The sequence below is a fragment of the Mesocricetus auratus genome, unplaced genomic scaffold, assembly GCF_017639785.1.
Source record: "Mesocricetus auratus isolate SY011 unplaced genomic scaffold, BCM_Maur_2.0 Super-Scaffold_100014, whole genome shotgun sequence".
NCBI lineage: Eukaryota > Metazoa > Chordata > Mammalia > Rodentia > Cricetidae > Mesocricetus > Mesocricetus auratus.
Window position 1 is genome coordinate 71,256,484 of NW_024429197.1, and position 17,639 is coordinate 71,274,122.

A 17,639-nucleotide genomic window follows, 5' to 3' on the forward strand; every position below is an offset into this window, starting at 1 on the left:
TTAGCCCTCTGTCAGATGTGGGGTTAGTGAATATCTTTTCCCATTCTGTGGACTGCCTTTTTGTCTTGTTGACTGTGTCCTTTGCCTTACAGAAGCTTTTTAGTTTCAGAAGGTCCCATTTGTTAATTGTCGATCTCAGTGCCTGTGCCACTGGTGTTATGTTTAGGAAGTGGTCTCCTGTACCAACTCGTTGAAAAGTATCTCCCACTTTCTCTTCTAAAACTTTCAGTGTGGCTGGATTTATGTTGAGATGTTTGATCCATTTGGACTTAAGTTTTGTACAAGGCGATAAGCATGGATCTATCTGCAGTCTTCTGCATACCAGTATCCAGTTATGACAGCAGCATTTGTTGAAGATGCTTTCTTTTTTCCATTGTATAGTTTCAGCTTCTTTGTCAAAAATCAAGTGTTCATAGGTGTGTGGGTTAAAATCAGGGTTTTCAATTCGGTTCCATTGGTCTACCTGCCTATTTTTGTGCCAATACCAAGCTGTTTTCAGGACTATACCTCTATAATAGAGCTTGAAGTCAGGTATGGTGATGCCTCCTGAAGTTCCTTTATTGTATAGGGTTGTTTTGGCTATCCTGGGCCTTTTGTTTTTCCATATAAAGTTGATTAATGTTCTTTCCAGGTCCTTGAAGAATTGTGATGGAATTTTGATAGGGATTGCATTGAATCTGTAGACTGCTTTTGGCAAGATTGCCATTTTTATTATGTTGATCCTACCAATCCAAGAGCATGGGAGATCTTTCCATTTTCTGGTATCATCTTTGATTTCTTTCTTTAAAGACTCAAAGTTCTTGATATACAAGTCTTTCACTTCCTTGGTTAACATTATCCCCAGATATTTGATGCTGCTTATGACTATTGTAAAGAGTGATGTTTCTCTGATTTCTTTCTCAGTCACTTCATCATCTGTATATAATAGGGCCACTGATTTTTTTGTGTTTACCTTGTATCTTGCCACATTGCTAAAGGCGTTTATCAGCTCTAGGAGTTCCCTTGCAGAATTTTTCGGGTCACTTATGTAAACTATTATATCATCTGCAAATAGTGAAAGTTTGACTTCTTCTTTTCCTATTTATATCCCCTTTATCTCCTTTTGTTGTCTTATTGCTGTAGCTAAAACTTCAAGTACAATATTGAAGAGATATGGAGAGAGTGGACAGCCTTGTCTTGTTCCTGATTTTAGAGGAATTGCTTTGAGTTTCTCTCCATTTAGTTTGATGTTAGCTGTTGGTTTGATGACTGCTTCTATTTCATTAGGGGTTATAGGGTTTAGATTGTTTATCTGCTCTTGATTTAGTTTTGGCAATGATATCTATCCAGGAAATTGTCCATTTCCTTTAAATTTTCGAATTTTGTGGAGTACAGATTTTCAAAGTATGCCCTGATGATTCTCTGGATTTCCTCAGAGTCCATTGTTATGTCCCCTTTTTCATTTCTGATTTTGTTAATTAGCATGCTCTCTCTCTGTCTTTTGGTTAGTTTGGACAGAGGTTTTCTATTTTGTTGATTTTCTCAAAGAACCAACTCTTTGTTTCATTGATTTTTCTCAATGTTTTCCTGGTTTCTACTTGATTGATTTCAGCCCTCAATTTGATTATTTCCTGGCAACTGCTCCTCCTGAGTGAGTTTGCTTCTTTTTGTTCTAGAACATTCAGCTGTGCTATTAATTCTCTAGTATGACTGTTCTCCAGTTTCTTCATGTGGGCACTTAGTGCTATGAACTTTCCTATGGGGCCCTGAGCAGTGGATCAGTGTCTATCCCTGGAATACAAAGAGTCATCGTGTGCCCATAGCACAAAGAGGGATGCTCTCTCAGCCTGGACTCTTAGGGGAGTTCCTGGACCCTACCCTGAGTGAAATGACAGACTCTAGATATCCCTATGTGGAAGGAATTGACAATAGGGTGGGAGGCTGGGGGAGATGGGGAGTGCGGGAAGAGGGGAGGGAGAGGGAACTGGGATTGACATGCAAAACAAGCTATTTAAAATTAAAATAAAAAGTGATAAAAAAATAACTGTTTTCATCTACCACACCATGAATACAGACTTGTAGGCAGATAAATTCGAAAACATCATGAATCATGGTAAAATAAAACTTTAAGGTAACATGAAAAAAAAAAAAAGAAATAGACACATCTACCATTACGGAGACGGGTGCCTGTCCAGTGTCTTCTCTGTTTAACAAACCTCAGCCCACATCTGCCCTGCTCCTTGCTGTACACTTAAGCTCCAGCACACATGGTGAATGTGGGTAAGTATTTACCTGGGGAACAACTACATTGTGGAACATGCTGACCCTCTGTAGAGATCCCCATTTGAGCCTGGCTATGATGAGCGGCTTTCATAGCTTTTAAGTCACTGAGTTCTAACCCACAGCCCTGTGAGTTGACTGTCATTGTCTGTCTCACAGATGAACAATGGGCATCACAATTCTTTTCCCTTTGTTTTCAAGGCCGCCGCATAGCTAGTCAGCCTTACCCATCTCCTCCTCTGATCTTTGTGCCCTGTCCTTATTCAGAGAGCAGCTGTGACAGGCTCAGAGCCCCAGGAGATGTGAGCAATGAGTCTCTTAGTATGCAGGAAGTTGCAAGCTACTCAAAGACACAAGATGCTCACAGGAAGCTATGAGACCACTCTGCTCAGCAATCCATTCTCTCCACCTAAATTAGCGCAGACTATAATTGCTAGAGGAAGGGGAATCTGAAGTGTCAGCTTAAACACCACTCCCAGAATCACTGGATAGGAAAGAACCATAAAGAGGAAGGCAGGACACTGGAGGTAGACACTCCCATGATGAGCCCAGCTCCATTGTCTGAATTCTCTGTTAGTCTCTCCTCAGATCTGCAAGAAGAAAGTACTACTTATGTGGACACACATTTTTTTAAATATTAAATTAAAGTGAGATAATAAGAGCACTCTATGGGACTAAGGCAAGAATTAAATAGGCAGCTCATATGAAATCAAAGTGCTCCTAGCTTCCCAAAAGATGCCAGCCTTGTTGTTACACTATGTGCTCCGGTATAGTCTCTCCCCACAGAGCACGATTCACCTCCACAGCTGTCCCAGAAGATTCCTGTAGGTCTTAGTCACTTCTTCCATCGCTGTGAAGTGACGACATGACCAAGGCATCTCATAAAAGGAAACGTTTCATTGGGGCTTGCTTACAGTTTCAGAGGGTGTGCGTATAACCATCATGGTGTTGAACATAGGCAGGCATGATACTGCCAACAGTAACTGAGAGCTTATATATTGTCCACAAGGAGCAGGCAGAGAAATTGGATGGATGGATGGATGGATGGATGGATGGATGGATGGATGGATGGATGAATGGATAGATGGGGACCTTGCGTGGGCTTTTGAAACCTCAACCCCACTCCCTTCCTTACACATTCTAGTCCTTCCCCAAAATAGTTCCACCAACAAGGAACCAAGAATTCAAATCTATGAGCCCATGAGGGCAGTTCTCACTCAAACCACTACACTATACATCCTCAGACTGTGCATATTGACTTTGTTGTGTTTCCAACAAGCTAATCCTGGAGATGATGCCTTAGTTTCTTTTGAAGAATAGGATGATTTATGATTTACATCACCGTTTGGGAAAGAGTTAAGTGTGTGGACACTCATAGTGCTGAAAGTATTGTGTGACCCATTGTGGATGCATAGTACATAGTTATTATTATCATGGTACTTGTCATAGTCGATGTTGCTATAATTGTTTTCCTTTTAACAAACTATTCCCCCTCATTATCAGCCTGAATAAAATTTAGAACTGCTGCTACAATCCTTAGGTGAAGCCCATATTACCTATGATAAAGGCCAGGATTCATCAGTGACGAACACAAAGAGCCCTCTCTAGTTTGCCTGATGCCTCTGCTTTCATGACATTTTAACCCCTCTGTATCTCATGAAGTTCTCTCAATCAGGGTATATACCCTCTTCTACTCCGGACCTCAGCAAGTCTTCTTCATTCCGGTGCAACTCCATTATCCTTCTCCATCCTTTTTTGGGGGGGAGGGGTGATTGCTACCCATCCTTGGTGTCTCAGGTTCAATGTTGATCCACGGTTTTTGTGAGTCCTTTAAACCCACTGAGAGTGTTAGGTTTCCTTGTCTCTAGCACATGCTGTATCACATTCAGGAAATAGCCCAGTGCCCAGAATAAATCAGATACCCATGAAACACTTTACGTGAGTAAATAAATGACCTGTGACTACAGGCCTTCCCTATTTCCTGCATGGGCTCCTCACATATTTAAGGCATGATTTTTACAATGTTTATCATAGTATGCATTGCCAATTGTTGATACTTACCCTATATTTGGTATACTGGGTATTTCAGACTCATTAATGAGTTCATTTTTCATGCAAACTCAATTATCTAGATATTACTAACCCCATTTTAAAGAAGAACCCGGAAGCTTGAGGTCAAGGGACTTGCTCAAAAAAATCCTCACAGTTCGTGTAGCTGATGTTCTGCTGCAGTGGGATTCCAGACAATCGTTTTGATATGCAGCCTGGGAGTTCTACTGAGAAAGACAGGTGGGAGGAAAACTTGACTCCCATCAAGCAGCTGTAGCCCTAGCCCAGAAAACAAAGTTTCAGTTTGTTACCAGAGAATGATTAGTGTGTCTCAGTCGGGGGCTTGTCACTGCCTGGGCTCTGAGTCATACATTCACACCTCTCCATGAGTGGCTCAGACCTTTCCTGGTGTCTATTAACAGCAAGCCGTGTCAGCATCTGTTCTCAGCTGCCCTGCCTAATGCTCACTCTGTGTGGTGCAGAGGCTGGCAAGGCTAAATGACACCCAGATGATGCATTTGCACCTGACCAGTCAGGTGGTGGGGGCTGGAGTCGCACCCAACCTGCTAGAGTCTGCCTGACTCCATTTTGGAATCAGAATTTTCCAGTGGGGAAAAGGAGCAGAATTGAGGTAGGAGAGCTAGAAGCACACTTGAAAATATTTAGACAGTGTCTGGGCTTTTGCAGAGGTCAAGTTATAGAGAAGTTAAATAAAATCTAGAATCATCCTTAACCCAGTGCCTGCCATGCAGTAAGGACTCAACTATTCATTGAATGAACGAACAGCCAATGTATTTCAAGTTTGGGGAACACGTTTGCATATATCAAGTTATTGTATTCTTATAACAATCCAGAGTTAAAAGCAAAACAGATATAGCTCCCGCTTTATAGACAAGAAGACAGAGGCTCCAAACAGACTTTACATAGGAGAAAGAATGTGACTTTGGAAATAGACATCACTGAATTCAAGGTTTTCATGGCCACAAATTAAAGGGATGATTGTCTTAGCTGCTTGTGCTGCTGTAACAAAACATATAGGTTAGTTACTTTATAAAGAACAGAAATCTCATAATTCCAGAGCTAAGAGGTCCATGATCAAAGTACCAGCGGATGAGTCTGGTGAGAACCTGGTCTTTGCTCCCAAGATGATGCCTTGAAGACTGTATCCTCTGAAAGGGTGGAAAGTTACAACTTCATACAATGCATTGGGGGAAGTCAAAGGACAGGAATCCTCTTGTTATGGCATCTGATTCTATTTGCATAGTCTCAACCCTCATATTTCCATCACCTCCTGAAGGCCCTGTGTGTAAATTATGTTGCCAGGGTGATTAAGTTTCAACATGAATTTTGGATGCATTACCAACCTTCACATCTTGGAAGTTATACACAGACACAGGAAAGAAAACCTTGTAATTCTCCTGTTACCAGATATTGACAGATATCAGAACATGAAGTTCCAAGGAAAACTAAGAGTGGTCAGGAGCCCTTGGCGTTATGAAGAAGCAAAGGAGGATAACCCCCATTTGGTGCTGAGGGACTATGACCCTGTCAATGCCTCCATCTCCTGTGACTTAAAATCTCCCCTCCAGGGATAGAATTTACCCAGTTTGTGGTATTTGATATGCAGTTCCAGTGAAGAAACACAGACCTTGGACCTTTCATTCCTGTTGATAGGATTGTGGTTCATATGCATGGAGGGACCAGAAATCAGTGTGGGGATTGAACAAAGAACAAACGGGTTTACTCCTTCCAACTTCTTCTGAGTCACAGAGGAAGCAGACACCGATGTTCACTGCCTTAACTGCTTTGGGAGCTCCTTTCTGGCATCAACAACAGTTTGTTGCTGCTCGACTGTGAAGTGGAAGAACTCCAGTGGATATGCGTGCACAGCCTTCCCTTGCCTGAGTGACCAGAGAAAGTGACAAACCTGCCCAATGGAAGGAAAGATCTGTAGCTGACAGGGCCATTAGAAAATCAAAAGCAATTGCACAGGAAGGGAAGCCACACAGGATGTGTCCAGGAAATCACTATTTGGGAAGATGGGGTTGATGGTGGTGGTAAATTTTGTCAAGGACTAGATTCTCATGCAGGTGTCCTGGTGCTCTTATCTTACACCTATCAATCCAACTTGCCTCCGCCTCTGGGGCACCTATTAAACCCTTTGTCACCCCTCCCCACGTTACTGGGGCAGTGCTGAAATACAACGGATCCTGCCCCCCCCAAACATAGACTTAGGCCACAATGACGGAATGAGTCTTCAAGCCTTCAAGAGAAAAGAAAGCTGATGTCTGCCCTGAACTCCTTTCGCCTCTATGCCTAGCTGCTTCATTTCCTGTCGGCCATAATCGCCCCTCTTGGCTTAGCCTTAAGAGCCCTGTGTCAAGCCTTTGTGTTTTAGCAGAGCTCCCCTACGTAACTGATGTTCGTGCAGAAGGGGTCTCTGTAAAAGCCAGCAGTCTGCTCATCCGTAGTCCCTCGACCCCACGGAAAGGTGGCATCTTCCGCTTAGTTTTCACTTCTCTTTTGTTTTTTCTGTCACGCTTTGATTTTCCACTCTGTCTATCACTTACCTCTTCTGTCTTTCTGAGTCTTTCTCATCCTTCGTGCCCCTCCTCTTTCTATGAATTTTCGAACTTCTTCATTTCCCTCTTCCTTCTATTCTTCCTCCATTTTGAACTCTGTTTTCATATACTCCTTCAGTCCCCAATTGGCTGTCATCTAATCTCTGATGAACTCCTTTCTGTGCATGTATCTCTCTTCCTGCTGGCCTGCCTGCCCACCTATCTGTCTTCCTGTCTGTTTTCTACTTCTCTTTGCTCGTCTTGCTCTGAGAGACGACGGGCCTGTGCCTCAGTTGCTTTCTTTTCCCAGCCATTGCTCCGTGCTTGTCTCCTTTCTTGTTCTCATTTTCTCACATCCCCTTTCCTCTGGTTTATGTCTCCCACTTGCCTTTGCCTTTTCTAAAACCTCTGGTTGTGACAACATTTTAAAACTTTGTGTCTTCCCAACATCTTCACCTTTTTCCAAGCCTCAAACACGACAAGTTTCCTAAGAACTTCATTTTGTAACTGGCAACTCCCCAATCCATATACTTGTCACCTCACTCTATCCTATGTTAGGGACACTGACACAAGTCTGTTTGTGTAATCTCCATAGTCTCTTTCTATAGAAGCAACGTGAAGGACCTGGAATGGGAACGCAGGGTCATAACAGGGGATGCCATGTCCTGTAAAAGTACAGGTTTCATGCAGACTGTATCTATGCTTTCTCATGTTTTCTTTGTTTCATTTGAAAATACTTACCCAGTCCAAATTCCTCCAGCCTCTTCTTGGGAACTATATAGGCATGAATATATCCTAAACCCTTTCCTCCAAACACATGCCGTCTCTGTAATAGATAATGGAACTGGTAATAACAATCAGTTATGTCACAGATTTAAGCAATGTACTCCCAAGATATAGGAATTCAATCCAGTGGGAAGAGAAGACTCTCTAAATGAGGGAACAATGTCGTGCAGTGATAAGGACTTGTCCAGGGTCACAGCTGTATCCCAGGACATAGAACAGGGTCTACTGGAGATTAACTATCCAGTTAATAAAAATGTAAAATTTATGTCTCTATGTATGCAAGTATTAGTGAGTGAATGAATTATTTTACTCAGTTCTCAAGGCATCTTGGGAGTTCATCAGGAAAAGAATTCAGAAATGAGTATCTTAGAAAGGAAAGTGTGTTTCAGCATTCCAAGAGGTGAGTGAGGATACAGGTTGTAGGACAATGCTGAAAATTGAAGGTTTTATAGCATTTTAAACTTCAGATTTTTGATTAGGTTTATTGAATAATAACTTATGCCATCTATGCAATCTACACTGTTCTGCACCCCTGAAACTCCTAAGTGGAGACACTTCTAGTCCCAAGCATTTTGGGTAGTACTCAGTCTGCACACACTGATCTGTATTCTATCTTCTGGGATGACTCATCCTCCAGATGGGAACATGAGTAGCTAATGGCCTGACTCTTTGGTGTCTTATAAGCCACAGGGAACTTCCTCACCCAGTAGTTCCCTCTTGCTCACTTCCAGATTGCAGTCCTTGCAATGGCCAGAGGATGTGGGAATGCAAAGTTCCAGATCTCTTGTTATCATCAGAGATGTCAATGAAGAGCCTCACAACCCTTGAGCTCCCCATGGGATCAACTGAGGCTTTACTGTGGGTCTTTCACCGAACCCTGACTTGGTTACTTTGTACAGATACATCTCCCAGGAGGGGTCCCCAGTCATCCCCCTATGTATAATTGCATTCTAGACTCTATTTTCACGAAAACTGACTTAAAATTCGGTTTTCAAAGAATGAGAAGCAGGAAACCAAGGAGTAGAAAATATGAGGATAAGGTAAATATGGTTGGATAGTATGTTAGTTAAGGTCCTCTAGAGGAACAGAAATGATAGAATGAATATATGAATAAATACATTATATTAATAAATATATATTCCATAAAATAATATCAGAAACTTTTGTCTGTTTTGTCTCACACACACACACACACACACACACACACACACACACACACACGTATCTCCAGGGAAGAAATTATGAAGATTATGAGATTTTGAAGAGCCATGGGAGCCAAGAAAACTGATAGTCATATATACATATATATGTGTATACATGAATATATATATGTGTTTGTATAAGTTTTTTAATGTCTTAGACAGCCTGTGGTCTAGGAAGTCAAACAATGGCTGTCAAAGATGGTCCAAACTCCAGTAGTTGTTCAGTCCATGATGCTGGATGTCTCAGCTTCTTCAGTATACACCAGAATCCTGAAGAAGTAATCTCTAATATCAATGAAGGAGTAGACTTGCCTGAGGGCACTAGAAAGAGCAAGCCCAGATTAAAAGTTGGTATTCCCACTTCAAATAATTCAATTGAGAAAAAAGATCCCTCACAGGTGTACCCAGCCACTTGGGTATTAGTTAATTCCAGATGTAGTCAAGGTGATAACTAAAAACAGCCATCATTAATGTGTATCCAGGAAAGAGATTATGAAGAGCCATGAGAGCCAAGTAAACTACTCTAGGTGCCTTCAGGAAGTACTGAGGAGTGATCGAACAAAGGAATATCTAATTAGAGCTAGGACTTACCAAGTTCACTGCCAATCATCAGAGGCATCCCTGGTAGTCACTGCTTGTGTGGGAATCATTGTAGTACTATTTTCTCATTGGGACCACCAGTCCACAAATAATGACATGGAGACTTATTATTAATTATGAAAGCTTGACTTTAGCTTCTGCTTGGTACTTACTAGTTCTTATGACGAAAATTGACCCATGTTTTCAAATCTACATTCTTCCACATTGCTTGTGACCTCATCTCTGTACTGTCCATCCCACCACATTTGGCTGGTGACTCTGCCTTTCTTCTTTTCAGAGTTCTCTGTCTGCCAGGAAGTCCCATCTACACTGTCTTGCCTAGATATTGGCTGTCTAGATTTTTATTACACCAATGACAGTAATACATCCTCACACACAGTATAAATATTACATAACATTTCCCCCTTTTTGTCTAAATAAAAGGAAAGGTTTTAACTCTAACATAGTAAAACTAAAAACAATAAGAAAAATTATCAGGTAAGAATTACCTTCACAATGTTCAGTCCATTTGTATTAGGAATATTTAGAGAAAATATTCTATTTATCTCTTCTATCTTGAAGAATTTAAGTTTTATACCTAAACCACTTTTTATCATGACTTGTATTACCATTTAAAAACTGTCTTTTTGATCTCAAAATACTTTCTTAGATAAACAAATAAACTTTTATGTCTCTCAACCTTTATAAACTTTACATATCTTTTAAAAGTTTCTTTTTGAACTTAGTAACAAAGAAAATGATATTAACTAACTAGCCTTCAACCCTCATCAGAGACTCAAGAAGTAGAAAATATTACCTGAGTAAACAGGAAGTGCAGAGCAAATAACTTCCAAAAGTACAAAAAGGACAGAGACTTCTGGCAGTCTGTAAAGTCACACAAGTTTTCTCTGCAATATTGGGGCATCCATCTTCAACCTCCAGGCCTAGAATGTTTGACAGACTTTTCTGTGAAGCAAGAATTTTGAAAGACTGTTCTACCTTGTCTTGTCAAAGTTTGGCAGTCACCTTTTATGTCCTGCTTGTCTAATTTGGATAGCATATTGTCATCAGTCGAGGCAAAGGCAGTTTCTTGCCCAGTGGCAAACTCATGTAGTTTGCTTTCAATGCCTATCATACTTTTAGAGGTAAATTGGTGCTGCCAGGAGCAGGTATGTTTCAGTTTTATGAAAGCCTTATGTTGCTAACACATTTTAAATGTCATATTCTATAGGTCTGTGGAGAGTTTGAAGACCATCTATCTAAAATATATCTCTGTTTGACCTGGAAAACATACCTAACATGGCCACAAATTTGATTGTGAGATGACCTAATAACCTGTGTTTCTTAATTATCCAACTAGTTTGTAATAATAACTTTCAAGGACTAGAAATTTACATTACATTATTAAATGATCTGCATAGGTACAATACCTTAAATAAGAGTAGAAATATATATATAAACAAAAATAACCTTAAATTTATATCAATATATCTCAAGTGTGTTGAATTTATATTAATTAAAAGACAGTGATGCAGACATCTCTGAGGTTTAACCATGCCCTTTTTTTCCAAGGGAAGAAGCGATGCTGTCTACCTACTTTGAAACCATCAATGACTTGCTGTCCTCCTTTGGTCCAGTCCGTGACTGCTCAAGGAACAACGGGGGCTGCACTCGCAATTTCAAGTGTGTGTCTGACCGCCAGGTGGATTCCTCAGGATGTGTGGTGAGTTCTCATTGACCCAGGAGCTTTTCACATACTGGGGGCCCCTCACTGCAAGAGGACATGGGTGAAAGAGAATCACATTGCTTAAAACTACTGCCTCTGTATCCCTTCAGTCACCAGGCTTCTGGCGTTTCCTCCTCTGTGGTGGGATGACTATATTTACCTATTGCTAATATTAGGAAAATAAAATGAGGTAGTATAACTTAAGTGTCCTTCTGGACAGGTTTTGGATTCTAGAAGTTTGCAGTGATTCTGATATTAAAACACAACATGTTTTAGCTCTGCGAACACAATGTAGGTAGAGGAATGTCAAAAAGATGAAAACAGTACCCAGTATAGAGTCTTTGGTGTGGTTTAGAAGATGGGCCAGCTTAGACCCAAGGCTGGTGTTTGGCTTCCTTTGGAAGTTGGTAGTAGACATGACTTTGAAACATGTCACTTTGGTATTAAGAAAACGGTGCAGATTGCCAAAACAAGGGGTGAGGGTAAAGGGAAGGGAACCTTTTCTTTCGTGGGATGCTAGTATCTAGTATGAAGTAACAACACTGGAGACAGTAAGTGAAGATCATTGTTGCCTATGAAAAAGCATTCTGAAATTGATGGCTTGTTTTTTAAGACTATCCTAGGGTAGTTGTCCAAATTTTTGGTTCCAAAGCTACAACTATAGAGGAGGTTATGTCTCATGAACTTGAAATTTTTATGCATATGTGTATGTGCATGTTGAAATGGGGGGGAGTCCAGACACATGCTTGGAAAGCATTGCAATTGCCAGACAGGCTCAGGCTGGTATTCAGTGCGCTTCATTTGGCTCCTTCCCAAGTCCTCTTTGTACATCGCTCATCACTTGACTTCATTCCGCACTAGAGCCAAATGGACCTGATTAGATGCTATTCTTTGAACACGCTGCTTGTTTAATGCTTCTTGCCCTTCACTTACAGTCAATTTCTCTGCCAGCCTTTGGAACAAATAAGTGGACATGCTTTTAGATCTTTGTCCTTTCTGAAGCCATGCCCCTCCCACCTGGGAAGTAGTAGTGATGTTGTGATTGTCTGTACTTACCTTTTTTACATCACCTGAAATATTTTATAGTGCAGACAGACTTTTCTCAACCAATAAGCTGAGTGAGGACTCAGAAAATGAGTTGACTCAACTCAGTGTACCCGCGGTATTCATCTCAGTAAGAACAGGAAGCAGAAAGAGGCAGGGTCAGTAATGGGAATCACTGTTTTCTAGACTAAGTTCTCCAAATGAGACCCTAGAAAGATGGAATACACTGTTGACACATCCCTAAAGCAGTGAAGAAATAGCTAAGAAACTAGTAAAAGAAGCTTCTAGAATATGAGAAGAAGCAATAAAACTGTATCTTAGATTCAGAAATCAACAGGACTTTCTTAAGAGCTGGGTGAGGAGTTTAGTCACTTCAGTTTTCAGGACTGTGACAGAAAGTTGACACAGAGTATTTCAGGCAAAAAGTAAAATCCCATTCCCATAGGTAACATTCAGGTACACTTAGTTTAAGAGGCTCAAGCAGCTGGATCAGAATCACGTTACAATTCCTACTTCTGTTTTCTTTCATATTGTGTCATTCTCTGGCCAGCTACAGCTTCTTTACTCTGAGTCCTGTAGGACAAGAACACCCCTATCTTATTCACTCTAATGACAAACACTGGAATATGTCATTGGGCAAACTGAATTTTCACCCGTAGTCCTTCACTAGTCAATCCTGGGGTCAAGGAGATCAGCCTGACTTATCTCCAAATAAGTTGTGTTGAGAATTTTAGCCAGAGGCAGCCAGATTTGAAACTTGTAGCTGAAATAGATACAGATACAGACTCCCAAGAACATGTGAGTCCCAGAAACTAACGAGAAGGGTAGTAGTTGTGGAGGCTGTGCTGGTCTATGTGCTACAAATCTGATTCAGAGCATTGTAGTCAACCCTTCAGCCTTCATACTGGAAAAAATGAGACCCAGTGAGGAAGAGGGAGATTTGCTCACATTGTAGAGCAGATCAGTGGACAAATAATTCCAGTGAATTTTCCAAATTTGTGTCTCCAAAGCATGATAGTAACTTTTGTCAAGAGCTTGCCATCATTTCTCTTTCCTCAAATACTTAACTTCTTTCTTCATAAGGATTGATGTCCTTGAGGAATAAAACTCAGGACGCAGAATGGGGGTGAACCTCCGTGAGCATAGTGTGCTGTGGTGTGGTGTGCATGTCTGGGGGCAGGGTGTCTCTCCTTCCTGTTCATTAACATAATCTGGAAAAATAAGAGGAGAGAAAGGCATTTTCTGTAGGTTAAGAGAAACTTTAATAATCTTATAAGTTTTTAGAAACTTTCCTTCTATAGTAAGAGGATACTGTTTAAAACTCTCCAGTACAATGGATGTTAGGCAGACTCTGCTGCAATGGACTAGATGGTGTAATATCCCTTTACTGTTTTATTTCTTATGCCCCTTCTCCTAAGAAACTTCATCTGACATAAAAAATGATCACACCTCTTATTTGTGTATGTGTGTGTTCATATGTGTGGAGGTGCACATGTGTGGGCTTGCATGAAATGGGAAGGGACAACCTCTAATGTCATTCTTCAGGCTTTTTATGTTCTTTGGAGGCAGGATCTCTCACTGGCATAAGCCTAGTAGGCGAGGCTGGCTGGCCAGCGGCCCTGGGTATCTGCCTGTCTTTGACTCTACCACACTGGGATCATAAGCACATGCCAACAATGCATCGCCCTCTTCCCTATTGAAAATGTGACTTCTGGGGAATCAAACTCAGTTCCTCATGCTTGCAACATAAGCACTTCAACTGGGCTGTCTCCCCAACCCCATTACACTTTACATTAAAATAAGCAAACGAACGAACAGCCCCTTACACTGAAGTGCAACATGAGTATTCCCCCATGGATGAATGAGTCTGTGGGCAATAGAGTGACTTCCAGAGGTCTTACTACCAGGTGGCAGGATACAGGACCAAGACCACATTTTAATATCCTCCTAGAGTTGTTTTCCTGCCAAGCTGAGAGGAGTGAGATGGGTTGACTTGAATGAGATGGGTTTTGGTCATGATTTGATAATTGCCTAGCTGTGGAATCAACACTGGTCTCTCAGTTTCTTAATACTCCCAAATGGAACAACAGTTCTTAAATGCACAGATTTCCTGCAGTGTGAAAGAGCACAGCAGAGGGCTGGGAGATGGCTCACCAACTAAAGGGTTTGCTGTGCAAGCAAGAGGACCAGAGGTCTGGTCCCCAGAAGCCACACTAATGCTGAGTGGGTATCGCAGCCTACCTGTAATTGCTGCATCAGAAAGCAGACACATGAGATCCCGGGAGTAAGCTTGCTATCAACACTAGCTGTATCAGTAAGCTCTGAGCTTGACTGAGAAACCCTGCTTCAAGGACTGAGGTTAAGAAAGGAACAATAGAAGAAGATTCTTGATATCAACATGGTGCCACACATGCACATGGTCACATGTGCACACACATATGTACCCCCCACACACATGTACTCATACATATGCAAACATTCATATATAAGTGCACACACACTATATACTCAAATATTTGATAAAAAGAAAAATTAAATAAATCGATGGACAATGTTTTGCATATGTAAAACACTATTTCTGTATGAGACAAGACTGTATTAATAATGCTTGTATATAGAGTATATGATATTGGGACTACACAAGTTTATGAGTACCTGAATTGAGGAGAACAGTCTATGATGTTTCTGAAACTGATTTCATATTATGACCTGCTATGTCTATTGGGAGTAGAAAATGAATTCTTGTCAATTCTGGTCTTTTTCCTCCCACTTCTTCTTAAACATCCAAAGGGGTCATGAGGATGCCAGGTGTTGTACTGTCACCTCTCGCTGATACCTGCTACCTCTTCTGACACTATCCATCTTACTTTCATTTTTATACATACAAGAACTTCTACACTCCCACCTGACTCACAGGCGTGTGATCCACTTTGGTATCGGCTGTTTGGTATTCTTCATCTCACTGTGAGGTCATATTAGACCTCAGGAGTCTATCCATGAATGTCTTTGCCTACCCCACTAGTACATAAGGAAAATTCATGGCTTTTACATGCCATCCTTATATGAGAAACACTGTCCAAAGCTCTCTGGTTCTCCATTTGCCATGAAGGCATTTGCAATCAGTGGTTTTTATAAAAGTGAGTTCAATTTACCATTTCTGCCATTAATGAGAAAGATTTACACCTACCACTACCAGAAAGGGGAACTAAGCCTCCCTTTGCCTTCAGAGCCCTGAGACCCACCTGGCATGTGTGTGTTTCCAGAGTTTGAGTTCAGGACTTACATTTGCTAAGTGAGCATTCACCATTGAGGGATAATCCCCAAACACAGCACTTGACTTTATAACAGTCCTTTATCCCCTTTATCCACTTATGTGTTTAGCCTGTTAGGAACAAAGCATCAAGTCCCATTTCAGGAAAATTGCTAGCAATTACAAGGTACTCTCATTGACTTTCAACATTCTTTCCCAACTAACAATATCTTTATAGTGAGAAGGAGGAAGTCTACATCTATAATACAGCACAGGTCCTTTTCTTGCTTTTTTGTTTAATTTGGCTTGATGATGATGATGATGACGATGATGATTGATTGATTGATTGATTGATATATTTGTATCCCCCTAACACAAAATGACCTTAAATTGTGACTTGTGATCCTCAGGTGACCATCATCATCAGGGCAGAAAAATATATTCTTCTAACAATGAATGCACCATAATTTGTAAAAATCAATGAGCATGACATGATATCTTTCTTACCTTACAACAAAAAGGGAGTTTGTGTGTGGAAATTAGCATTAGTGATTAGCTGACTGACCTTCAAAGGTGGCTTTCATCATGGATTCTCAGGGCACACCCAGTGTTCTGGCAGAGGAATCTTGAAATGAGGAAGAGGAAAGCAAATGTCTGTGGGGGGGGGACACAGTGGTGCTAGCTATAAAAATGGAAAAGATGGTTGATAGTTAAGGAATGCATCTAGAAGAAGGCATCTGTAGAAGCTATAGAATCTAGAAGAGTCACACCTATCACCAGCAGACAGAAGCACTTCCTGGCTGCCCCTGAGGTTGCAGTCCAGTGAGGTCCCCCTTTCGACCTCTAAGCTATAAAACATTAATATAATTAACTTGTTGTCTTTTAAGTACTGTCACAATACAAGTGTGCATCCTTATCTACAGGCAGCAGGCAGAGACAGAGATACTGGGTTTAAAGACACTGACTTTTGAAATAATAAAACCAACATCCAGTGTTACACATCCTCCAACAAGGCCCCCTTCCTAATCCTTTCCAAGCAGTTCCACTAACTGGAGACAAAACATTCAAACATGTGTGCCTATGGAGGCCATTCTCATTTAAACTATAATACAGAGCTTTATGCAAATGGATGTAACTCCAACTTGGAGGGATGCCTACTTCTGGCTTCCATGTATACACACACACACTTGCACATATATTCACAAAGACACATGCATATAAATAAATAAAATGAATCATTTTTAAAAGGCAACAGCTTTGTTTAGTTAAAAGGAAAAAAACACAACAAAGTTCTCATAATAAAGGCTGTCTATGACATTAATATTCTCAACAGTTTTTAACCATGCCTAACTTCCAGACAAATACCTTTAAAGACAGCGGAATTCCTCTGATGTGTCTCACTCAGATCCTCTAAACTGCCAATTCGCAGGTCAACATCATTGTTTCAAGTATCTCTTATTGTATAAAAAGATACTTCAAAATATAATGATTTAAAATGTCTGTTTTGTTTGTTTAGAGTCCTACAAATCAAGAATGTGTCATGAGTACAGTTAGTTTGTCTCTGGGATGGAGGGTTGATTTTTTTTAAATGGGCCCCTTCATCAACTTGATTGATCTAAGAGCTAGTACAATAAGCAGGCAACAATGTTGTTGTTTTGTTTTTTTTAAATTTCATCTGGGGCAGTTAACTAAAATTCAAATGGTCCCTGCATGTGGGTTGACTCTCTCTTACTCAACACAGGTTGAACTTGCATGGAGATCATCCAAAGATCAAGTGTTCCAAGACCTCAGACAGAGGTTGCAGGGCTTCTTACTCTCCAGCCTCAGTAGTCCCAAAACACCATTTCCACTCTGTACCATTGATCACTGAAGTCATCCCAATAGAAGATAACTGGATTTAGGAATCTCAAACTGTCTTGCCATTTTACTTGCACTGAATTGCAGACAAGAGCTACTGGCAGGGGAAAGGGGCAACTGTAGAATTGTTCTAAACAAAGCCATCATCTATCTCAAATGTGTAAACAGGAAAACAAAGATCCAGAATAATGCAAAACTTATTCAAGTTCATGTAGAAAGACAGAGACAGAATTTAGATGGAATTTTAACTCCTTCCTTCCAATTGTGCTTTCCTACAGTGATGCCCTGTATTAGTCAGACTTGAACATTGCTGTTACCAAGTACCC

General features: G+C 40.8%; 1 protein-coding gene across 4 annotated transcripts in view; it reads left to right on the forward strand.

Annotated features, from left to right (window-relative positions):
- Positions 1-17,639, forward strand: part of Astn2 (astrotactin 2) — a 972,600-nt gene that overhangs the window by 556,889 nt on the left and 398,072 nt on the right. For all 4 annotated transcript variants that reach the window (XM_040757328.1, XM_040757329.1, XM_040757330.1 and 1 more), the window contains one exon: positions 11,009-11,159. In XM_040757328.1, the coding sequence (XP_040613262.1) occupies positions 11,009-11,159 (151 nt within the window). The remainder of the gene's footprint in view (positions 1-11,008; positions 11,160-17,639) is intronic.